Here is a 26,619-nt window from a genome sequence, read left to right as displayed (position 1 = left end):
ATTACCTGACAACAATTATTCCTTCCTACCATCTTGCTTCATTTCATGGGAACCTTAGCTCGTGTTCTTACGAATATACAATCCAAGTTACACACTTACACTTATGGATATCTTATTTCCATCCTCTCTCCTGGGAGAATAACTTACATATCCTACCGACATAGTATAATAGCATTATGTATATTCGGTACCACTTCCATGGCAGGTCTACTTCTGAGGTCATACATATGAGCAACATGTCTAACCACTTACACGTTACTAACACTTACAAGATACTGAACTGATCTCTTGAGATCACCTGACTAAGAATTCCACTCTGGTCATGACGACTCAAACTTGTTAAACTTTGCTATAAGTTTCCTCTCTCACAAGACTAGTAGGACAAATCCTTAAATATTCCTCAATCTCTTATGGAGTACGATAACTGATAAGCATACTGTCAATAACTACTACTAACCAATAAGACTCTGTTATAAACCATATGCAATCACTTCCTCAAATACCCACACACATCTCCATGAATTCAAAATTGCACGAGAATTACAACCTTGGTTCACCACTTCTTTATTATCCTCATGGAATCCAATCATGGAAATACATCAAAGCAACAAGAAAAATGCAATAAGAGAACAACCTCAACTTCATGGATTAACATCCACAAGTTCTCCACCATACAGTTTACATACATAGGTGTAGTGTCACAACGTAATTCATAACTTAATATTAATCCCACAATGACACAATAGTCAACACATCATCTAAGGCATACCATGAATAACCCATGTTAAGCATACCACCTTATTCCCTCAATTGATTTCTTGGTAAGGATCAAGATAACAAACTTTTCTTGTTCAACAAAAGATAGATTCGAAATACTTCGACCAAGACATATATGGGTAGTTCTCCTACTCTTGAAAACCAAAATAATATGCATTCAATGTAAACCGTAACATTACCACATACTCATTGACTTGGACTCTCTTCCATACCGACATCTATTGAATAATTTATCACACAGAAGCCACTTATCTAGATAACCTGCAATTGACAAACCTTATCGCCTCCTTATGAGTCCATATGACATGGTTTGTTTCATGTTCCACACTTAGCTCCGTATTCAATCTTGGTTTGTCTTTCTTTTCTTACCACGACTCTAACTCCTCAAGACACAAAAGTCACTGCTCAAAATAAAGAATGTGATACTCCACAACCATCCCAAAGAAGGATAGTCAATTTCACATACATGTGACCATAATGTTACTATCACATACTTCACAATACCAAGGTATAACTTTCTTCACTCCACTTCATACTCTAGAAATCTTCGTATTTGAGTAAGCATCAACTACATGCCCATGACTTAGCCTTAATGAATCTTGATGGTCCCATTGTACCTTTGTCTAAAATGTACCCCATTACAACAATTATGTTGCAACATTCGCACTACTTCCACACTCTGCATTCACTCCTCTTCCCATGGTAATTCTCTCAACTCCAGTTACGTAACCATTATACTAGAATTCCTTAAATCCAATTCTTTTCCTCAACACAAATATCTTGCAACCAATCCCTCTAGAGCTTATGTGGTTATATAATGCTTGTTCTCTTTTCAACACAAATGCATTTCAACAGATCCTTGGGAAACCCAACATTTATATAACAATCACTCACTGAATATTGAATCTTAATGAACCATCCTAAATTTGATTTCCCTTCTAAGACTGGGTGTACTCGGTTTATCTTCTACTTTTTGCCTGATGCATACGTGTTCCACTTAGGGTAGACAGTCATATCCTTGAACCTCTTCTTATACTTCACCACTACTTTAGACTCCCAACAAAAACTAAACGTCCTTATCTCTCAAGCTCTCAACCACTTGGAAGGTACCATTCCGAACATACTCTCTAAAGTTCTCCCATTCTTCCATGATGCTCTAGTGACCTTAAAAGCTGAACATCGATGCAATACTTCAATTCCAGGCCTTATGTCATACATGCAACAAAACCATCCTCTTTCATTCATTGTATGGTATTAATTACAACATTTATTCCATACCAATGATTCAATCTTGTTCTACTAGAAGATTCACTTATTCCTCAAAATTCTGACAAACTCATCTGATAGAATTCCTCAACTTCTATACTCCGTTAACACTGCAGAATTGCTTGAACGATACACTACTCTTCAATTCCATATTACCCAAATCTCAACTCCTCTTGAAACTTCTGTTGGTGTAAGCCCTAGAGGCCAATACTTTTGGTACTTGTATCGAATTATTTATTAATAATAAAAGGCATTTTCTTTATTATGGTTGATTAATAAAGTCCCTAGAATAGATAGTCCGTTTAATGTATTAAGTGTGACTTAATCATGAGAACACATTAAACATAAGGGCACTGTTCTTAAAGTATCCGTAGTCGAGCTTTAATGTGAAGTGGGATAACATTAAAGCATTAAGACTATTATATTTGTAGACTGATGATCACATCTCATGGATCATGGATAAAGAGTTATCAAGTCTTAAACATAGGTATGAATATTAGGAGTAATATTTATACCGGATTGACCCGCTATGAGAATACTATATAGAAAGTTATGCAAAGTGTCATAAGTTATTCTCATGGTGATAATAGTGTATACCACTCTTCGACCTGAAACCACTATGGATCCTAGATGTAGAGTCGAGTGCTTTATTGCTGATCCAACGTTGTCCGTAACTGGATAACCATAAAGACAGTTGATGGGTACACCACGAAGCATGCTGAGGGACATGAGTGTCCTAGATGGAATTTGCCAATCCTGCGTAATAGGATAAATGTCTATGGGCCCAATATTGAACTGGACAAGGGTGACACGGTCTATACCTTGTGTTCAATATAGACATAAGGGAAAAGGGGTAATTATACACATAATTATTATCACAGGAGGTTTTGTCAGATCACATGACATTTTCGTGACTTGGGTATCAGTAATGTGTTGCTAGATACCGCTCACTGTTTATTATGTTAAATGCGTGATTTAATATAATTGCCAACGCCGCGAAAACCTATAGGGTCACACACAAAGGACGGATTGATGAGAGATAGAATAATTAAGGAACATCGTAAGGTACGGTGTACTTAAGTAGAATACGAAATATGGTAAGGTACCAAATACTTAAGTGATTTTGGCATTTTATGAGATATGGGCCATAATGCACTTAAGTGGGCTTTTTGGCTTGAAGCCCACACAAGTGGTTCTATAAATAGAACCCCTTGGATAGAAGCATTGTAACACACTAAGACAGAAAACACAACTGCAGAGTTGGAATTTCGTATCTCTCTCTCACTCAAAGCCTTCATTCATAACAGCTAGCACTGCGATTGAAGGAATCCGTTCGTGTGGACTGAGTAGAGACGTTGTCATCGTTCAACGTTTGTGATCGCCCCGTGGATCTGTATCAAAGGTTTTGATCATTATCAGAGATCTGCACCAAAGGTTTGAATCGCCACAAGAGGTAACGATTCTATCACTGATCATGCCCATTCGTAAGAATCACTAAATGGAGAAATTTTTAAATTTCGCTGCGCCTTGGATGACAATTCTCCAACAACTTCAACTGAGTTATTGGTTCTCCTTACTTTCTAACTATAGGATTGAGCCTACCCTCAAAGCACATGTTCCAACAACACTTCGGAGTCCTCGTGGTCGCTCAATCATAATCTTACCTACCACGCACATAGAATTAGGTTGATTAGGCCCAATACTACATACGGTGATATTAAGAATCATGTTAGCTAAACACACATATGTGGAAAGAATAGATTTACTTATGATGTTTCAAGGCTAGGTCGAGAATCGATTGATAACGCGAAAATGTATCATATATTTGACTTGACTTCCATTGATTTTTACTTGATTTCCATAGCATTACACCGTACTTCGTATTTATTTCAGTTATTTATCGAATAAGAGGTGTCTATGCAAGCAAAGCGGGAAAAGAGAAAAAAAGAAAGAAAAAAGGAAGAAAATGAAGCAAAGGAAAGAAGGTGGCGCCCACCACCACAAAGAAAGGTGTGACGCCCACCACATGATAACAGAGTGGCGCACACCATATAAGAAAAGAGTGGCGCCCACCACCCAATTGAAAGATATGGCGCCCACCACATGAATAAAAGGTGTGGTGCCCACCACCAAGCAAGAGTGGCGCTCGCCACCTAGCAAGGTGTGACACCCACTACCTAAGGTTGTGGCAGCTGCCACCAACCCATTCCTTCCTTGTTTCTCTCCACATTTTTCTCCACGTCATGTTTAGCTCATTGAACAAGCCGCTCCCCACTAGGAGATCTTCAAGGATACTTTTAAGGAAGGAGTGGGAAGTATATATTAGGACTTTGGTCTATCTAGGAACTCACCTTAGATTGGTGAGGATGATGAACAAGATGATGAAAATGAGATGATTGATGGTGATGATCATGAGCTTCATGAGCTTTTTCCTTCCTTCATTTTCTTCTCTTCTTCTCTTCTTCCTCTTTCTATTTTCCTCTTTCTTTCTTCCCTTCCTTCCTTTCCCTTTTTTGTTCTCTTTCTGACAACTCTCTCTTTCATTCTTATCTATTACTTTCCTTCTTTATTTCTACACTACACAAATATATATAACATATAATTAATATATATTATAATATTAGGTAGTAATGCAAAATATCTCAATTGATATTTTGTCTTCTAGTACCAATTGACCAATTATTAATGTTACCAAAATGTCCTCTCTTGTGTTTATTAATATTGGTCTATCTCTTTTATTAATAATTAATCTCTCCAGAGTTCACTGGGGACTCTATTGGTCCCAACTAACAACATGTAGAGCACATAGGAGCTCAAATTGTCTTAACTAACAGCATATAGAGTACATAGGAACTCAATTGGTTTCAACTGACAACTAATTGAGCATTTAAGGGGACATAGGATATTACAATATATCTCTAATTCTAGATATTCTCCTCTAACCATCACTTCTCTTCTATATACAATGATTAACTATGAGCATTGAAAGGAAAAAGACAAGGGGGTTCCATTGAGATGAAAAAACATCAATTGCATGTGTGCAAGGATGGAAGAAAAAGCAAGGAAATTGGAATTTCATAGAGTTAAGAGGAATAAATCATCGTAATCACCATCATTGTCATCATCATCATCATCATAATCATCAAATTTAAGATGGATTCCCCTCGTCCGTTCCTCATTATTTTGGGATTAAGGGTTTTAAAACTAGGTTTAAGATTTGAATATGAATCAATCATGGTGCATGCATAGTAGTGTTAGAATTATCTATTTACATGATGAATATGCATATTATAGGTTTGATGTTTTTAACATTAGGGAATAAAAAATAGAGTTAATATGTATGATGTATCTGTAAGACCCTCATTTTGACCCTAAGATCCCTCATGCTTTCTCATCATATGCATTAACATTGGGATCACATCTTGGCATCCTCCTTACCCCTCATTCATTGGGTTTGCATTGGGAGAGATCACCAAGAACCATTTGATTGTATCATACTTTTTATTTTCTCATATACTAACTAAAATACCAAAAATATGTCTTTGTATAAACTAAATCTTTTGTAGATAGGGCATGTGCTCACCTTTGATCTATCAAGCTCACATATAGGGTTTAAGACCCCAATTGCAAGGAGTTCAATCAAGAAGTAGTTTACTATGTATCTAAGCATCATATATGAATCCCCATGATCTTCACATTTTATTTTGATCAAGAAATCATCAAGAGTTTGGAGTTGGTTTGCCTTGGAAACCCTAATTCATCTAGGTATCTTGTGTAACTTCTTCGACAAGATTCTTCACCAATTGATAAAATATTTCAAGGGATACTTAAAATTTAATCATCTTATGCATATATGATCCCCCATGAGTCCCAAAAGTCAAGAGAATTGCAAGCTAGCAAGTTGGTTAATGGTGGTTAACCAGAGGAATTCATCTGATCAAAACTGGGTTCCCTAAAGCCTATCTCCTACAATTTTTGTCATATGAAAATGATTCCAAGAGAAACGTTACTCTAAATGACATTCCAAACAACTTTAATGTTGAGGTAAAGATATATTTTTGCTTAGAAAGTCATTTTTTGTGGTGAAATATTATATGTCATTTTGTTTAAACCCTAATTTGGAGGTCAACTTCCCAAAGCCATAACTTGCTAAATTTCTATGAGATGAAATATTTCCAAGTTGAAAAATCAAATTCAAGATGTCTAATTCAACTTTTATGTTTGGAGGAATAGAAAATTCAACTTTCATGTGCATGTGATATGAGGATACATTATAGGTCATTTTGGACCAATGCCATTGAACAAGTGATTTTCCTCAACTTCAAAAATTCATAACTCCTTCATATTAAATCCAAATGAGGTCAAATGTGTGACCATTTTTAAGGACTTTGAGATATATACAACTTTTATGAAGGAACCTTTCTCATTTGAAGCTCACATAAAAAGTTATCCAATGTGGAATAAGTGAACATATGGCTTGACACTTAGAAATTGTTTTGGCATGTTTGATTTTCCCAAGTTCCACCTTAAAATTCATCATGATCCAAGATTAAAATGAAAAAGTTTTCAACATGAGAGTTGTTCCTCTTGATCTAACCTTTTCAAAAAGTCCAATTTCATCCCATTTGGACAAAGTATGAGTGACTTGCGCATGGCTTGAACATGGATGACCATTTGGCATGATTCAACTTGCATCCTTCATACACCAATGCATAGATTTCCAACATGACTTCAGCAATATTTGTACTCAATTATGGACCAGAAGGAGTGATTACATGGGCATGTTACACGCCCATGCACCCATGCAATGTACATTGCTATTTTTGGATCTACACTTCAAGTGTGCAAATATCAATCCATATGGCTATAAATAGAACCCATTGCCATCAGAATTAAGGACCATGCGCGCCAACTTTGATTCCCAACCTTTAAACCCTCTCATTTCAAAGGATAACCTTGATAATTTCCATTGGAAATTGAGTTTGAAGCTCACTGTTTTGAGATTCAAATCTCCAAGAGCCCTGTGCCTTTTGATAATTCAATTCCACTCCATCAAGTGTCCTGAGCAAGATCAAGAGCAAACAAGAGCAGAATCGATTGAATACAGACCTGCATTGAAGGTATTTTAAAAAAAATCATCTCTTCGATTCTCAGATCATGCACCTCAAAATTCAAGATTGAGTTGCTTTGAGGCCAAATTGAAGCAACTCAGATCATGCACCTCAAAATTCAACTCCTTGTATCTTTCAATATACTTGGAGTTTGGAGAAATCGAGGCCAGATTCGAGCTCCTGAGCATTTTTACTTTGAATTCATGTCCTTCTTTTTAATTTTGGTGATGGTTGTGAGTGAACCAGTTCGATGAAGATCACCGGAGAAGGAGACCGGAGCTTTGGATCCGGTGGAGTGTTGGCACTCATCTGAACCACATGATCCTTTTGAAATGTTTTAATCTCGTGCCATCGTTTTGCATATCATCCATACAGTGCTTTAACTTGTGTCCACCATGGAACGCGCGCAAGCAGCCACTTGATTTTCCACCTCAATTAATGAGGGAGATCAAGTGGTCCACGTTTTTTCCTATTTTCTGATTTTTATTTTATTTGGTTTATTTTAATTAATTCATATTAATTTTAATATTGATCCAAAAAATATGAGAGTTTCACCAAAAAAATTTAAATAAATTCCTCTTTCATTTTATCAATTAAAATTATTTTTTGGTTTTTTATTAATATTTTTCATGATTTAATTGTTTTCGTGAATATTTTTAATTGTTTAAAAATACTTTTAAGTTTCCAAAAATTATGAAATTTTTTCTTCAAGGCCCTTTCACCTTGTTTGACCTATGATAAATCTCATGTCCATTTATTTGGTATTTTGATGAGGTTTTAGGATTTTGACCAACCATAATTTAATTTAATGCATTATTTAATTAATTTTAATTGTTTAATTGCAAAATAAATTGTGTTGAGCTTTTGATATTGACTTGTTGATTTTGAATTGAGTTGTTGGGCCTTAGTCAAGGTTGATTTGACTTTGTTGAGTTAAAATCATTGGATTTAGGGGATTGATGAAATGCACATTTCATCTCCCAAAATGAATGAATGATTTTAATTTGGTAAAAGTCCTCCTTTGACCAATTTGTGTTGATTCCATTTCCCCTCCCTCTTCATCTTCATACCATTCTCTTCTCATTAATTTCATGGACCCATGATATCTCCATATCCTAAGTCTAGTTGATTGAAAAATCAACATAAGTATGGATGAGATTAGATCCACCCCTTTTGCATATTCTTTTTAAGTGTGGTATGTTTTAGGAGTATGGATCATAATACCATATCTCTAATATGCACTAACACTAAAATTTCTATTGCCCGACCTCAAATTGTTGTGACTTCTACATAAGTCCAATTATGATTGCTTAACATAGCGCTAAATTGTTGACACAAAAGGCATCACATTCTAGTAAGTGAGATTGTAAGTCTCCCCTCTTTCATGGTATTGTATGGAAACTTGGCCTTTTTTCCTTCATTTGGAAGATGTCTTGGTTCAAGGATCCATGCTTGTAACAAGTCGGTTGAGTGTTCTCCAAAGAATGACTTAAACAAAATAAAAGCAAAAGCAATACTAACTTCTAATCAACTAACAACTAAATTTTAATTTCAAGCCATTTATTTTTATGCACGTTAATCTTTATTTCATTCGCCATTATTCATACCATTTAACTTGTTTACTGTAATGTCATTTTCACTTTGCTCATTTGATCCATTATCTTGTGATTATATTGTGATTGTGTATACTTGTTTGTGTATGTGGTCTTTTGACCTTAATGTACATAATAACAACAAAACCCCTAAAAGACACTTTGTGTGGACTGTTGGATTTGCTCTGAGACATTGGACTTAGAATTAGGAAACAATCTCTATGCAAAAGGACTTGGCCAATGCCAACTTTCATGAAACCAAGTGCACGTGATTTGAAACTCCATCTAAAGCAAGTATTGTGATCCCATTTGAGTTCATCTACTACATGGTCTTATTGAAGTTGTTACTTTGAACCTGTTCCTAGTGCCTATTTTTAAGTTCATTTGATACATGGGAGATTATGAAAAAGATCATGGAGTTGCTAAGCTTGGATGTGGATATCTTTATTTGATGCCTTGCTCTTCATCTTTCTATTTGTGTATTGATATTGCTTGATTTTAAAGTCCAAGGGAAATTTGGGTTTCTATATGACATTCTTGTCTATTGGATTACAACCCGTTGGTCAGATCTTTTTAACTCTTCACTTTTAATTTTTGCTTAGGATTAGTCTCTTCATCTCTTCTCCACTTCTTTTATTTCAAATATCTCCCTCCTTTTTTTAAATATTATTTGTTTGTGATTTCTAAACTTAGACCATATTGCAAATTAGAAACTTTGGCCTTATGCCATTGCATTTTTAAACTCATTTCTTAATCAAACTTGTAAATGAACTTAACTATACTTGACTTAAAATTTAAAAAGCCAAAAAGAACTAACACTCATTCAAACCTTTTTAGGCCTTTTGTGCCTTTTTTAAACATAAATTTTTGTTAAAAGCAATGCATTCACTTTGAAATTGTTACCACGAACTACGAGGTTTTGATCCCTCATTTTATGTTGGTACTTTGGCATAAGTCCGAAGGTCTTGTCAAACACAAAAATATAATTAATGTATTCTTTTCTCATCCCTCCACTCTATTTATTGCAAACATCATTTTGTACAAAAATACATATGCACATAAGAAAGGGCTCCCTAGGAGTACCTAAGACACTTTGGGTGCTAACACCTTCCCTCTGTGTAACCAACCCCCTTACCTATAATATCTGGAATTTTATTAGTTTTGATTTGAAAACTTCTTATCTTTGGGTTTTGTTCGTGCTTTTCCCTTTTCCCTTGGAAACAATAAAAGCGTGGTGGCGACTCTGGTTTAATTGACGTCTAGTTTATCCATAGCTTGATGGTCATGAATTTATCGCTACAGAAATTAAGTGGTGACTCTGCTGGGGAGTAGTCTCCATTGGGTTTAGCCTACTTTTGTGTGTGTATATAATTGTATATTTGATGTATGTATATTTGTTTGTATGATATAATCTACTTGTTGTGCTTGGTGATCTCTGAGTGGTGAGATAAGTTCTAACCCGAACTTGAGTGCAATTAAGATAGGAGGATGGTATAGTCATGTTCGACTTGTGTGGAGTAGTCCTTAACAAGTTAGCTTGAGACCCATCTACTCAGTGGAGACCCTTTTGGAGTTATGAATGACACACAAGTTATTTATGGTTAAGCATTACTTTCTATGATTTGGGGTCCGAGAAGCTGAGGACGGTAGAACCTTTAACCCCTATTGGCCTATTTAGGACGTAGTGCGGAGACTATTCAGGTGTAGACTTGATAATAGTTGTTATGCGATACTACACTCAAACGAGTTTCTCTTGAGAATATTATGGGTTGATGAGTCAGTCATTCTAACTTGTAATATCCTATAGATGGAATTAAGAATCTGGGAACTTTTTAGAACATGATCTACAGGTTTTATCCTTAGTACACTCCTTTGGGATTGTTCTTACTCAGACTCCATGCTCGTGACTCACAACAAACCCTTGATTCTTGGTTGATCCAATCAAGTCTTGTCAATATCAATGGAACTTGGGTGTTGATAAGGTGAAAACCATAATCCACCAAAATGGATGATTGATCTTGACAATAACTTGATTCATCCCTTGACCTTTGTTTATTTTCCTTGTGTGTGATCCCTTATTTGTAATTGTTGCATTCATGGATTCATGCGCATCATAATATTCATCACACCAAATAATTTCAAGGAACTGAGGTCTTATTTGCAAATATTTTCAGACCATGGATTATGGACAAAGGAACACTAAGAAGTATAGTTTCAGATGTGCTGACTTGAAAGAGTTAAGGAAGTTATCATCTTTTGTATTAGATCCCTTGGACTTCAAGCAACGTCATGGGAAGCTTTTATTTGTATTATCTACTGATGTGGTTGAAGGACTCTTGAGTGTGTTGGTTCAATTTTATGACCCTCTCTATCGTTGCTTCCCTTTTCCTGATTATTAGCTTGTGCCTACATTGGAGGAGTATGCCCATCTCTTGGGAATACCCGTTTCTAGCAAAGTGACTTTTAGTGGATTGGAAGAGATTCCCAGATCTCATATTATAGTTGAAGCTTTTCACTTGAAGAAGTATGAGATTGAGGCTCATTGGGTGAAGAAAGGAGGAATGTTTGGGTTGACTTCTGAGTTCTTCATCAAGGAAGCTACTGCCTTTTCTCAAGTCGGCAGTGTGGATGCTTTTGAATCTATCTTTGTGTTGCTCATCTATGGGTTGGCATTGTTCCCTAACATTGACGGTTTTGTTGATGTTAACGCCATTAGAATTTTCTTGATTGGGAAATCCTGTGCCTACTCTGTTAGGAAATATGTACTTCTCTTTGCATCTAAGGAATTCTAAGAGTGGTGGAACTATTGTTTGTTGTGTTCCTCTTCTGTACAAGTGGTTTATTTCGCACTTGCTTCAGACACCTGCTTTTATGGAGAACAAACAATGTCTACGGTGGTCTCAGAGACTTATGTCTCTCACTAATGGTGATATAGTTTGGTACGATTCTTCATTGAGTAGTTTGGATATTATTGATTATTGTGGGGAATTATCTAATGTGCCCCTCATTGGTACACAAGGAGGAATTAACTATAACCCTGCTTTGGCTCGTCGTCAACTTGGGTTACCCTTGAGAGACAAACCTAATAACACTTTGTTAGAAGGTATTTTCTATCAAGAGGGTAAAGATCCCCAACATTTTAAGCAGAAGATTGTGCATGCTTGGCATAATGTGCATAGGAAGGGAGGATCCGAGCTTGGTATGTGCAATTGTGTAGCTTTGGAAGCTTACACTCTTTGGGTGACGAAGAGAGCTTTAGAATTGAAGATGATATATGCTTGTGAAAGACCTATGTCTATGATTGTGGCTGAGCCTTTAACTCTCCCTAACCAAGATGTAGAGGAGTTGGAATACGCACTCGCCAAGATGAATCAAGAAAAGGATATGTGGGAAGAGAGTTTCCATGTTTTGAGCAGAAAGCATGAGGAGTTACAACTTGAGTTTAAGGAAAAAGATGCACTTATTGAGCTTCTTGAAGACTGAGTAATTAAGAGACAGAGAGAGCCAGAGGTTTCATCTTCCTCTAGTATGCCTCAGTCTTCCGGTGCTTGGAAGAAGATTGTTGATCAATTTGTCCTCGAGAAGACTCAGATGAAGACTTCTTTTGAGTCTGAGATCCGACGCATCCGAAGGAAGTACGTTCCTGCAGCTAGATCTTCTGACATTGTTGTTAGGGATCCTTAGGATGACTAGTCTCCTTTTCCTCTTGTATTTTGTATTTTTGGTTTCTGAAATTGTACTCAGTGTAATCCTTCCAATTATATAAATAAAAGAGATTTTTATGGTCAATCGAATTGTGCAATTGTTATTATTATATATTTGCAAATAAAATAGTAAGTTCCTTGAAAATAAAAAATCAAAGCGTTGCATTTCATGCATCATTTGCATAACAGGTTTCTCTTTCGCCAGATGTCTTATTGGTTCTTCTTTTGTGCTTCAGCCAAGTTGACTCATTGACACAACACCCACGCCAAGCATCCAAGGATTATGGAACATCTTGAGCAAGAGAACAAAGACCTGAAGGAAGAGATCGTTCGCCTGACTGCCATGATGGAGTCAGTGTTAGCTGCTCAGAGCCAATCTTCTCCAACGCCTGCAACTCCTCCTTCTCAGAGAACTGTTATTTACGAGGTTGCTACCTCTACTATTCCTGCTATTGCCGCTCATTTTGCGCCTACCATGCCTGCCGGATTCCCGTGGGGAATGCCACCCAATTTTGTGCCCGAGGGTTTCGCTCCTACTTTTGCTTCCATGCTGACATCTAGCCCCGTCATGTTTGTTCCACCACCGGTTGCTCATACTTTACCCCGAGTTGAGGACACCATCTATCATTCTGAGCTGTCTGAGGGTCCGAATGTTTATGAGAAGATGGATGAAATGAAAGACCAATTCCTCGAGCTGCGAAAGGAGTTGAAAACCTTGAGGGGAAAATATATGTTCGGTAAGAGTGCTGTGGAACTTTGCTTGGTTCCTAATGTTAAAATCCCGATGAAGTTCAAAGTCCCTGACTTTGAAAAGTATAAGGGGAATACTTGTCCGCTCAGTCATATTGTCAGGTATGCTAGAAAAATATCGACACAAACTGATAATGATCAGTTACTTATTCATTATTTCAGAGACATTCTGACTGGTGCCGCTCTGAGGTGGTACATGGGTTTGAATAGTGCGAGTGTCCGCACATTCAATGATTTGGGTGAAGCATTTGTGAAGCAGTACAAGTATAATATGAATATGACGCTGGATAGGGACCAATTGAGGTCATTGTCTCAGAAGGACAAGGAGACGTTCAAGGAGTACGCTCAGCGATGGAGAGAGCTTGCCGCTCAGATTACCCCTCATTTGGAAGAAAATGAGATGACCAAGATTTTCCTCAAGACCCTGAGCTCGTTCTACTATGAGCGCATGATTGCCAGTGCCCCCAGTGATTTTATCGAAATGGTAAATTTGGGGATGAGATTAGAAGAGGGTGTCCGAGAGGGACAATTGTCTAAAGAAGAGGTTTCGTCCAGCAAGAAGTACGACAAGGGTTTGCCAGAAAGAAAGAGGGTGAGACTAATGCAGTATCTGTTGGGAGGTAGAAGAGGCCTCATGTTAGAATAAGTCAACAACCCTATAAACACCATCATCAAGTATCATCTGTCATTCCTGTATTTTCAAACAATCAATCAATGCTAGTTCAACAACGTCAACAACAACCACCACAAAGAATAAACAACTACAACAACAACACCAACAATCATCAACAACAACAAAACTTCGAGACGAAGAAGGTCTCTTTTGACCCGATTCCTATGTCTTATGCTGAATTGTATCCATCATTGGTTCATAAGAACCTTTTGCAACCGAGAAATCCTCCGCAGATTCCAGAACCACTTCCATGGTGGTACAAGTCAGCGCTTCACTGTGCCTTTCAGTAAGGGGCTCCTGGCCATGATATTGAGAACTGTTACCCCATGAAGTATGAAGTCCAAAAGCTGGTAAAGAGTGGGATGATGTCCTTTGAGGACCGTGCTCCGAATTTCAAAGTTAATCCACTACCTGCTCATGGTAACCCTTATGTTAACATGGTAGATGGATGTCCTGGGAGTTCAAAGTATATGATGTTCGCTTCATTAGAAGGTCCTTTGTGACGATGCACAAGGATATCTGTATGGTGAGTGATTATGAGCATGACCATGAGGGTTGTGCAATTTGCAGTGTCCATCCCCGAGCTTGTATGGTTGTGAAGAGAGACATCCAGAGGTTAACGGATGAGGGTATGATCCAAATTCTTCATTCTCGTCACTTAGGTGACGATGTGAATGTTATAGTTCCTATACTCAAGACACCAGAGAGAGTGGTGATTCAATTTGACAGCAGCAACATTAATAGTGTCAACAATAGATCGGTATCGCCACTGGTTATACAATTAGCGGCCCCATCCCGTATGCATCCGATAAGGTTGTTTCGTATCTGTAAGACCCTAATTTTGACCCTAAGATCCCTCATGGCATCATATCATTGCACATTGCATTTTGCCTTAAGGATCATAGCATCTTGGCTCCTTAACCCTAGGGTGGGGACTTTTGTGAGTTGGTTTGAGATCTCCAAGCATGCTTGAATTGTATATTATTGCTTTTATTATTTTTTTTACTAACCAAAAGCATAAAAATATGTCACTAACTTTGTTTGTTTTGTGGCTTGAGCGATCATGAGACCCAAGGCTCATAGGTGGCCCCATGCCCATTGAAATGACCAGGTGAAGGTGAAAGCAAGCATGAAAATGGTTCCCAAAGCTCTCATATATCCTATAGGTCTCCTAAGTATCTCAACTCATCATTTTGATCAAAGAAAACCAAAGGGCTTGAGGATTGTTTCCCAAGGAAACCCTAATTCATTTGTTCATCAACTGTGCCTTGCTCATGAAGCAACCTCAACCCATGATCAAATACAATCAAGGGAAGTTAATACATTAATCATTTCATGCATATTTGAGCTTATTTGAGTGTCCTCAATCATTCATTCATCAAGATTTGAAGTTTGGACTTGAGAAGTTCATCAGTCAATTCATCTGACTATTTTAAAGTACACTGAGACCTAACTTTTAATGTGTTTGTCAAATGGAGACGACCCCAAGAGAAACACTGTTCTTAAGAACCATGTGAACAAGTTTCATGTTCATCAAAAATTGATTTGAAGCTTGTAAGGTCATCATCCATTTCAAAACATTATAGGTCATTTTGACTGAAACCATAATTTTGGGTCAACTTCCCAAGGACATAACTCGTTCATTTTTCATGATTTTGAGGTGGTATCAAATGCATTAGAAAGTTTAAGTTGTCTACTTCAATTGTTATGTTGTACAAAATCTCATAATCCTAAAAGAAGTACATGTTATAATGCAAAACATTATAGGTCACTTTGGACCAAAGGCATTGAAATGTGAAAAAGTCCAAATTCAAGTGCCCATAACTTCTTCATCAAGAATCCAAATGATGCAGAATATAAGTCCAAATTGATTGTCTTGAAAATATATACAACTTTGGTGTTGGAGGTTTTGTCATTTGGAGCTTGAATAATTGAAACAAAAGGGCTTGAAGTTTGGCCATTTTTGAAATTTTCACATGTACATGTTTTGCACATTACACTTCATGATCATTTTTCACTAATTTCCCAAATGCAAATGAAGTTTTGGTCAACATGACAATTGATCCTCATGCCAAAAGCTTTCCAACCATTACCCATAAGGCTATGTTCCATTTTGGGAAATGCCATTTTTGAATGGATGAACAATTTGGTGCATTTTTTGGAAACTCATTTAAATTGCATTGCATGAGCTCAGTACACATAATTTGCACGTCCATTTTGATTCCATTTGATATCAGCTTGCAATTCCAAGTGGAATTGGGCCCTCCATGCGCCTGTACAGGCCCATGCATGGGGGCCCTTTCCATCCATGCACATGAAATGCTCATGCATTCAGCTACATTTTGCTATAAATAAGTGCTCCATGCTTCTTATTTTCACAACCTAAGGGCACCTGTTATGCTGCACGAATCATTCCATAACCATACTCAAAGGAACTCACTCTTTCTTTCAAATTTTTCAGATCTAAATTTCACTTTCCTTGATTGATTTTTAGATCTACAGTTCCTAAGCCTTGCTCACCTTGATCCATAAAATACACTGCAAGCAGAAGCATCAAGAGATCGTGCTCTCAAGCTCCTCATTTCAGAGGTTTACATCCAAACTTGTTTTCTTTGAATCTCTTTGTATATAGCTTCTTTCTTTTTGTTGCTGGGTTGTCTGAAGTCCTCTCCATAGAGGCAATCATTTTGTGCTTTGAATTTTTAAGTTACATCAAGTTTCAGTTGAACACCACAAAATTCAAGCTCTGATTTCTTTCTCCATGGAAGTCTAGAGTGAAATTGGTTGGTACAGGGGTGATGTACATCACCCCGACTTTCATTTGATACCTGGATCGTGGCATTTGGTGGAGTTTTGATCTCTGCAACTTTTGGTCGGTGCCGGAAGTTTGGCCGGAGAAGACGGTGGTGTACACCACCGTCTGGTTTCCAGATTGAATAATGGTCGTGCATTCTTATTTCCAGATTACATTTGAGTCACTCAATTTTATGACTTAATTAAAGGCCAAGTGTTTTGCATTGACTGAAGTGCATGGTGGATGTGCGCATGTGGTCCATGAGATTTGCTAGCTCATTTAATGAGCTCATGTAACACCCCAAAATTTGCCCTCTTCATTCATGCATTCATTTTTAGGTCATTTAACATTTCATATTGCATTTCATCATGTCAATCAGAATCAGATCCAAGAAGCTTGAACATCATCCAAGACACTTTGTGGGTTCTATCCGGGTGATCAGTCAACACAAGGGAAAGACTTGAGCTACTTCCAACAGGTTCAAATGGGGTCTATTCATCATTCAAAATGCTAATCTTGAAGGAGCAAAAATCTGTTCCTGAGCTGTCATGCTCGCTAGGCGAGCAGAATGGTTCGCCAAGCGAATTTGAATTGTCATGCTCGCTAAGCGAGCAGATCCTTCGCTAGGCGAAGCACACGCGTTTTGAGAAAAATAACAGAAAGTCATGGGCTTGAGTTGCCCTCATTTGAGCCCACCAAGCCACAAAAATCAGGTTATAAATTCTAAATATTCATTGGAACAAAGGGAGAGACCTACGAACTAATCTGCAGCAGCCTCCAGACAGCTCTGAAAAGTTCATTCTGACTCACACACTTTTTCACCTCCATCTCACGCAAACCCTAACATTGCTTTGCAAACCCAGCCGTGCCATTCGATTTCAATCGATCTCTCCAATCAGGTTTGCCCTATTTCCGCTGCTTTTATGCTTTCAATTTGAAATTTCTGAATGTATGAGATATTATGGATGAACTTGGAGGGGCGGGTTTCATTAGGTTTTGCATGAGGGGTTTAGATGTGCATGAATGTGTAGAACAATACCTTGAATGTTTAATCACTTAATTTCTGAAATGGAGACCACGGGGTTTGGGGTTTCTGAGATCGTACTGTTATCCATGAAGAACCCAAAACCCGCAGGCGTTCGCTAGGCGAGCCTACAGCGAAGCTTCGCTAAGCGAAGCAGCAGCGATCGCGACAACAATTGCCTTTCTGTTTGCCCTCCAATCTGTCTTGTGTTTGTTATGATATGCTTTCTATTGCATTCGGGCACACGTTTTAATATGTATGTCATATCTTGATGTGTGGATCCTTGCTCCCTGACCTTGGATTTTGACACCCTTTTGATGCATTTGTTGGACAAGAGGTTTAGGCCTCCTACCCTCGGTTGCTTTTTGTGAGCTTTCCCTTTTTTTTTGTGAACTTTAATGGCATGATTCAGGCGGTTACATTTTGATCCTGGTTTGGTACAACTCTTGATTACCCTATCTTGTTTCTCTAACCTGTTTGTTGAGTTTTTTTGTGAGGGCTCACATGACTTTTGAAGAGATAGCTTGCTTGGTATTCCACTTTATTTGTGGGATACCATCTGGATTTATTCTGATTACCCTGCTTATTTGCTTTCTTTGATGGTTCTAGCTTGAGAGATCTCTAGGTTTCTTACTTCTTTAGCTGTTATTACTTCGGACCTTTATCCGTGTGGTAGATCTCTTGATCCCTTTATCTTTCCCGCATTTTACCGCTTTCTTAGCTGGAAGACCTCAATAGGAGGCAATGTTTTCTTTTGTTTGTTTACTTTTGTGCCCAAAAGACCTCCAAGAAGGGGCACCAGTACCTAAAGACCTCCATGAAGAGGCAATTGGCGGATAAAAGGGATTAGTAGTCAATCCCCCGTTATTCAGTGCGTCGTTCTTTAAGATCACACTACGTGTCGATGCTTCAGAACAAAAGCCCAAGATCTTTTATCCGGTCGGTCAGTGGAGAAGGTTCCATCTTTCTGAACCCCCACGCCTTGTCATGAGCTCACCCTGTCCATGGTTAAGAGTACTACGGGTGCGTAGGGGTGCTAATACCTTCCCTTCGCATAACCGACTCCCGAACCCAAGATTTGGTTGCGAGACCTTGTCTTTTCCTTTCCTTTTTCTAGGTTTACTTTGAGCGTTTCCTTTCCCACCTTTGGGATAAATAACGCACGGTGACGACTCTCCTGTCAGTTTCTTTTTTTGCCGGTTGTTTTTTTCGCAGGTTGCGACAGCTGGCGACTCTGCTGGGGAGATTTGTTCCCCTAAGCGAGTCCCTCCTAGCTTTTGTAGGTTGCTTGTTTGTTGGGTGTTTATTCTTTTGTGCAGTTATTTATTTTTCAGCATTTACCTGCTTTATCTTATTGCATTATGTACATATGATTGCCGTATCTGCTGGTTTTGTTTGTGGGAGTGGGATGTCCTGTGTGAGATAGGCCCAATACACAGGCCTGAGTGCACTTAGGATTAGCGTGGTTTCACATGCCCTCACGTTCCGTCTCGGTCCGATGTTGGAATATGAAAACACAATTCAGATGTTGATCTTTCTAGAGAATTCTGTGCTGTGGATCTTCTACAGTGCTAGAGCTATCTGGGAGAACCGTTAAGTCTGGATGACCTTTAGGATGACCTTTACCTTACTTTCATGGGAACTTGGCTGAGACACTCCTCTTATAGTGGTAATGCCAAACCGGAAACGGTGGACGTATTATTACTATTCGGCCTGAGAGTCCGTGATATCAATGTCTCTACCCTTTAGCCTCCGCATGTGAGCTGGGTGGGTTGTTTACAGGTGTGTAGGAACCCTTGACCTCATCATACCCTGATATCTGATACCTGGTACCTGATCATCATGGTTCTATTTCCTGGATCCGAACTTCTGGCACTGGTTTTATTTGTGGATCTGAACCTTTAAACCTGCATACCCGGACTACCGACCTTTGAGTACTTCTTCACAGAGAACAGCCCGTGGTTCAGTATGGCCGGAGCCGGTCACATGCATTGCATAACATCATCTACATATTTGCATCCAACATCTCATGCTTATTCATTTGCAGGGTATTCCCTTTCTCGGTTTGGTTTGGCTGATCTTTGCTTATCATGGAGGCTCCCAAGAAGAGTAATGTGACCTATCATTTCTTCGATACCAAGATCGGCCCATTGCGTCAGATAAAAGCTTTGATTACTCCTGACCATGTGGGTTTATTCCGGGACACTTATGGCAACATATTGCCTATGGTTGAAGACTTGGATGCTTCTCAGAGGAGTCTGATACATACTTGCTTGCAGTTTTATGATCCTCAGTTGCGTTGCTTCACTTTTCAGGATTTCCAGTTGGCTCCTTTATTGGAAGAGTATGCTATGATCTTGGGCGTTCCTCTACAGCATTGTGTCTCTTTCAACTCTGATATACCTCCACCAGAGCATAAGGATATTGCTAAGGCTCTTCATCTGGAAGTGTTTGTTGTAAAGGAAAATCTCTCTTCTAAGGGAGGTCTATCTGGTTTCCATCTGGATTTTGTGGTAGACAAAGTCGAAGAGTGTGCTGCTCAAGGCAATTGGGAGGCTGTGTGTGCTCTGTTAGCATTGAGTGTCTATGGTATTATGCTATTCGCCGATGAACTGAAGTTCGTGAGTATGAGTGCTATTCATATCTTTCTGCTAAAGAACCCGGTTCCCACCCTTCTTGGTGATTTCTATTTTTCGGTGCACAATAAGAATGAGAAGAGACGAGGGAGATTGGTCAGATGTTGCGCTCCATTGTTCCATAAGTGGCTCGTGGGGCACTTGCCAAATGACGATACTTTTCTGAATCTGCATCAAGCCAGGAATTCGGCTAGAAGGTTGGTTGTCTTGACCGCTAAAGACATCAGATGGTGTAATCAGAATACTAAAGGTGGCGATTTTATGGTTAACTGTGGGAAATACCCTAATGTACCATTGTTGGGTATGAAGGGTTGTATCAACTATAACCCGATTCTTTTGAGAAGACAATTAGGGTATGCCTTGACTCACGCTCCTAAGGATCAAGATCTGGTGGAATCTTTCTACTTCCCAGTGCAAGATAATCTAGAACTGGTTAAGCAAGCTGCTGGAGCTTGGAGGAATATTCAGACTAAAGGTGCTATTGTCTATGGAAAATGTAACAACATCTCTTCTTCCCAGTATGATAGTTGGTTGCGAGAAAGAGCTCGGATTACTCTTCAACCTTTCTCTATGGGAGAACCATCTGATCCGGTTATTGTTGAGTCTGTCAGCATGGTTGAGTACAACAGTTTGAAGCAAGAAAAGAGAAAAGTCGATAAATTGAATGCGAAGCTGAGTGAATGCCTCAGGAAAACTTTGTGCGCTAAGAAAGAAGCTGAGAGAGAAGTTCAAAGATTGAATGAGCTTCAAAAACAAAGCAATGAGAGGATTGCTGAAGATGCTGATTATATTCGTAAAGTCTGTTCAGGTGAGGATATACTGAAGAAAGCTTGCAAGGCTGCTAAGGAGCAGTTAGGAAGAGCTGAATATAGGCTTATTAAGCGCCAGCAAAGGTGGGAAGAATTGTCTGATCGCCGGAGACAGGTTGAGATAGAAATCAAAGCAGAAAATGAGCAGTTGAAGAGTAAGGAGAACGAGCAGCATGAAGCACTTCGATTGGCTGAACAAGAGATCGTCGAACTAAAGATTCGAGCAGGGGTCAAGAGAACAAAAGAACAAGACAAGTACAGGAAATTGGAAGAAGCGGTCAAAACGAGGAATTTGTTGATTCAAGGCCTTACAGAACACCCTAATGACCCGGTTACAGAGGCGCTTCTTAAGGAAGTTCGAGAAGACTCGTTTGGGCTAGATGTTTGATTCCTTTTGTTTTTGTAGAGTTCACCATCAGGCTTGTTGATGGGTTCTCATTTCTTTGTTCGTCGCTCTCCGCACAACTTGTATTTTGACTATGACACCTTTCAGACGTTTCATTCTCTTTGATTATTTCGTCTGTGACCAAAGCTTCTTATCACCTCTCCTCGGTATTGTTATTTGCACGTTCGACTGCAGTTGTACACATTGTTCCGGAAGGTCAAACCGGAATTGAGAAGAGGGTGCCTTAAAATTGAATAAGCAGCGCATCGCATACCATGCATATTAACCCTTGTTTGTTTTGCAGGTATCACCGCAGTGTCTAATGTTTGTTCCCTGTTTTAGGCATTATTGGTCCCAAGCGAGTCCACAGGTACCCGACAAAGGAAAATCGTCCGCAACTAGCAATGGACCATGTACAAAAAGAGTTGGCTGATATGCGTGAAAGGATGGATCAGTTCATGACATTGATGACTGGTATGGCAGAAGGCCAGGAAAAGCTGAGGGAATTGATTGAGCAACCAAGGCCCGATCCAGAGGTAGAGATACCAAATGCTGAGGGAAACCCTAGTAACCCTGGCAACGCTGATAACCCTGTGAACACTGGTAACGCGGGTAACGCAAATGCTGATGGAAACCCGGGTAATGTTGGAAATGGTATTGGCGGAAGGTACAATGTGAATCAAGGAATTCAGATTAACGGGCGCCCTGTTACTGAATATTATCAGTATGGTCAATTCTCTTTGCACGACGAAGCCCACGAGACCACTCGCCGTATGGATGAGCTTGCTGAGAAGCTCAAATCTTTGGGGTCTCAAAATTCCTTAGGTTTTGATGTCACAAATCTTGGTCTGGTTCAGGGAGTAAGGATTCCTCACAAGTTCAAACCCCCTACTTTTGAGAAATACAACAGGGCTTCTTGCCCACGCACTTATCTCCAATCTTATTTGGGAAGGTTGGGAGCTCACACGGAAGATGAAAAGTTGTGGATGTACTATTTTGAAGATAGTCTAACTGGAGCTTCTCGTGAATGGTATTCTCATTTGTCTCGTTCTACCATCAAGAGCTGGAAAGACTTGGCGGAGGCTTTTTTCAAGCAATATCAATACAACTTGGACATGGCTCCAATTCGGACCTTGTTGCAAGGAATGTCTCAGACTGCCAAGGAGACCTTTAGAGAATATGCTCAGCGTTGGAGACAAATTGCTGCGCCCGTCCAACCCCCTATGTCTGAAAGGGAGATGGCGGACATGTTCATGAACACTCTTCAAGGCAATTATATTGAGAGGTTGGTTGCTTGCCCGTCAATCAGCTTTGCAGAGATAGTAATTGCGGGAGAAAGAATGAGAGTCTGTTGAAGATGGGCCGAATTCAAGACAATAGTGCTTCCAGCTCATCAGGTCCCAAGAAACCGTTTGCTGGTAACGGTCAGCGAAGAAGAGAAGGCGAGACAAGCGTTGTGTATGCCGGCAGAGGCAGGGGTAGAGGACACCCTAATTATTATCAAGATCAAGTGGCCGCAGTCACTATTCCAACACCTGCTCCTCAACAGCAACAACAACCGCAGTATCATCCGCAACAGCAACCCAGGTACAACAATCAACAACAAGGAGGTAATCCGGGTCAACAAAGACAATATCAACAACGTCCAAGGCAAACGGACCGGGTTATTGAGCCAATCCCAATGCCTTATTCTGTATTACTTCCCAGGCTAATTGACCTGAATCTGGTTACGTTAAGAACTCTGGCCCCACCAATCGATCCCAATAATTTTCCTAGAGGTTATGATGTCAACGCCAGATGTGCTTTTCACTCCAACGCACCTGGCCATACTACAGATAATTGCAAGGCTTTCCAGCTAAAGGTACAAGATTTGAGAGATGCCAAGGCTATCAATTTTTCTCCGGTGCCTAATGTTATCCAAAACCCGATGCCAGCCCACGGCGGGCAAAGGATTAATGCTGTTGATAGTGGGGAAACTTTGAATTTGGTTTCTGATGTGACTAAAGTGAAGACTTCGCTATCGGTGGTTAAAGACCGACTTTTGAAAGGACAGATTTTCCCGGGCTATGGGGAAGAGTGCAGAAATTGTCAAGCTGCCGAGAACGGATGTGACAGTTTGAGAAGGGGTATTCAGAAACTGATAGATGAAGGTTATCTTCAGTTCGATCAGACCCGTCCAGTGAAGAATGATGTGTCGACAGTGACGATTTATTTCACTCCTGAAGAAATATATGTTCCCGAGAGACCCGCTCCGACAACAATATATTTCCCAGAAAGTACAGAACCAGCAATGGTGAACATCGAAAGTCCAGCACCAGTTACAATTTACTCTGACAGCCCTCAACCGGCTTTGGTTAGTCCGGTCACCATCACGGTACCAGGACCTGTTCCGTATGAGAAAGACAGTGCTATCCCGTGGCACTATGGGGCTGATATCTACTTCTAGGGGCGGAAAGTTAACGAAGAAGACATTGACATTGGTAGCTCCACTGTAGACAATGTTGGAGGGGTTGGTGGCTTCACTCGCAGTGGACGCCTATTTGCACCATCAACATTGCGCACGAATACTGAAGTTGAGGCAGCTGCCAAGGCTAAAGGAAAATAGGTAGCCACCAAAGAGGTTACTACTGAGGAAGCTCCTCCTAAAACCGCATTCGAGAAGGAAGTGGATGAGTTTATGAGGATTATCAAGAAAAGTGACTACAAGGTAGTCGACCAGCTAAATTAGACACCCTCAAAGATCTCCATTCTCTCACTATTGATGTGCTCTGAGGCGCACAGAGCAGCCTTGTTGAAAGTACTGAATATGGCCTATGTTCCACCAGAGATAACTGTTAACCAGCTGGAGTCGGTAGTTTCAAATGTAAACGCTAGCCATGGGCTAGGTTTCACCGATTATGACCTGACATCTGAGGGCAGGAATCACAACAAAGCCTTGCATATCACAATGGAATGCAAAGGGGTGGTGCTTTCCTATGTTTTGGTTGATACAGGCTCTTCTCTGAATGTTCTTCCAAAGAAAGCCTTAATGAAGTTGGATTGCGATGGCATCATCCTGAGGCCAAGTAATTTAGTTGTGAGGGCTTTTGATGGCTCTAAGAGATCTGTCTTTGGCGAGGTTGAGTTGCCAGTTAAGATTGGACCGAAGGTGTTCAAGAGCACCTTTTCTGTGATGGATATCCAACCTGCCTATAGTTGTCTGCTAGGTCGGCCCTGGATTCATGTTGCCGGTGCTGTTACTTCTACTCTCCACAGAAGCTCAAATATGAACTAGAAGTTCAGGTCGTCACTGTCTGTGGTGAAGAGGATATTTTTGTTAGCCACCTGTCTACATTTAAGTATGTGGAGATGGATGGCGAGATGCATGAGATGTTGTGTCAGGGCTTCGAAGCCATAAACATCAGTGAGGTCGCGCCCGAAGCTGTCTTTTCACATAAGTCCGAGAAGGTCGGGACTTCTATCTCTTCATATAAGCAGGCTGTCGAGATGGTTAAAGCTAGTAATGCCCAAGGCTGGGGCAAATTTGTGGAGCCAATCATCAAAGAAGACAAGTTTGGATTGGGGTATACTCCGGGGCCTCAGAAGAATGAAGCCGGTACTTTCTCCAACGGGGGTTTGGTTTCTCCCCACGTCATCAATGCTGCAGATGAAGACAAGGCTGACAGCGACTGTGACTTAGATAGCTGGATTCGCCCGTGTGTCCCGGGAGAAAAGCTCAACAATTGGTCGTCCGAAAAAGTCGTCCGGGTTACTCTACTGAAAGAGTAATTTTTATTGTTTTCCTTTTATTACATGCATAATAAAGTCCTACACTTTGCCCAAGGTGTAATGACTCATCTGTAGGGCCATCCATTTAGTCGCATTTCGCAATTATTTTCATCATCAATAAAGGACAGCTTTTGCAAACAATTTTGTGTTCTCTTTCTTTCAGTTATTTACTTTTACAGAAAAAAACAATAAAAATGGCAATGTTTCTTTTTCGTTTTTCTTTCCAAAAAAAATCTCGTTCTAAGGTAAAGCATGATCCTCCATCATGCAGAGATGATCACCCGGATCTCACTGCTAACGACACTGCTATGGCCAAGTATGACTTCGACAATCCTATCTATCAAGCCGGAGAAGGGGTTGAGGAAGATTGTGAATTGCCTAAAGAGTTAGCCAGGTTGTTGAAATAGGAGGACCGAGCTATTACACCTCATCAGGAGGTGATTGAGACCGTCAACATTGGTACCGAAGACGACAAGAAAGAGATCAAGATCGGGGCTAGTCTACAGGCCGAGGTGAAAGAACAGTTGATCAGTTTGCTTCGTGAGTACGTCGACATCTTTGCTTGGTCCTATCAAGATATGCCAGGTTTGGATACAGACATCGTTGTGCACAGGTTACCGTTGAATGAAGATATGCCGCCGTTGAAGCAGAAGTTACGCCGAACTCATCCTGACATGGCAATGAAAATCAAAGAAGAAGTTCAGAAACAGTGGAACGCAGGGTTTCTCGCTGTGGCCAGTTACCCACCATGGGTTGCCAATATCGTACCAGTATCCAAGAAGGATGGCAAAGTACGGATGTGCATCGATTACAGAGATCTGAATAGAGCTAGTCCGAAAGATGACTTCCCATTACCTCACATCGATGTTTTGGTTGATAACACAACTCAGTTCTCCATATATTCTTTCATGGATGGTTTCTCCGGTTATAATCAGATCAGGATGGCACCGGAAGACATGTAGAAAACGACATTCATCACACCGTGGGGTACCTTCTGTTACAAGGTCATGCCTTTTGGGTTGAAGAACGCAGGGGCAACGTACCAACGGGCTATGGTAACACTTTTCCATGATATGATTCACAAAGAGATCGAATGCTATGTGGATGATATGATTACCAAGTCCTGAACAGAAGAAGAACATCTGAACAATCTGCAGAAGTTGTTTGAACGTCTGAGAAAGTTCAAGTTAAGGTTGAATCCGAACAAGTGCACTTTTGGAGTGCGAACTGGTAAGCTGTTAGGTTTCATTGTAAGTGAAAGAGGAATAAAGGTAGATCCTGCGAAAGTAAAATCTATTCAAGAAATGCCTGCACCTAAAACAGAAAGAGA

The 26,619-nt window shown here is 39.8% G+C and overlaps 1 protein-coding gene across 1 annotated transcript; it reads left to right on the top strand.

The window, feature by feature from the left end:
• Positions 1 to 19,781: 19,781 nt before the first annotated feature.
• Positions 19,782 to 21,524, top strand: LOC127131411 (uncharacterized). The gene has a single exon (XM_051060336.1). The coding sequence runs from the start codon at positions 19,782 to 19,784 to the stop codon at positions 21,522 to 21,524; it is 1,743 nt and encodes a 580-aa protein (XP_050916293.1).
• The last annotated feature ends 5,095 nt before the right edge of the window (positions 21,525 to 26,619 follow it).

This window comes from Lathyrus oleraceus, chromosome 3, assembly GCF_024323335.1.
Source record: "Lathyrus oleraceus cultivar Zhongwan6 chromosome 3, CAAS_Psat_ZW6_1.0, whole genome shotgun sequence".
NCBI classification, from domain to species: Eukaryota; Viridiplantae; Streptophyta; class Magnoliopsida; order Fabales; family Fabaceae; genus Lathyrus; species Lathyrus oleraceus.
Note: the sequence above shows the minus strand (reverse complement) of the source record. Positions and strands in the feature narration are given on the sequence as shown.

Bases quoted from the DNA above. Each gene is read 5' to 3' on its own strand.
- LOC127131411 (XM_051060336.1), top strand. From the start codon at position 19,782: ATGGAGGCTCCCAAGAAGAGTAATGTGACCTATCATTTCTTCGATACC.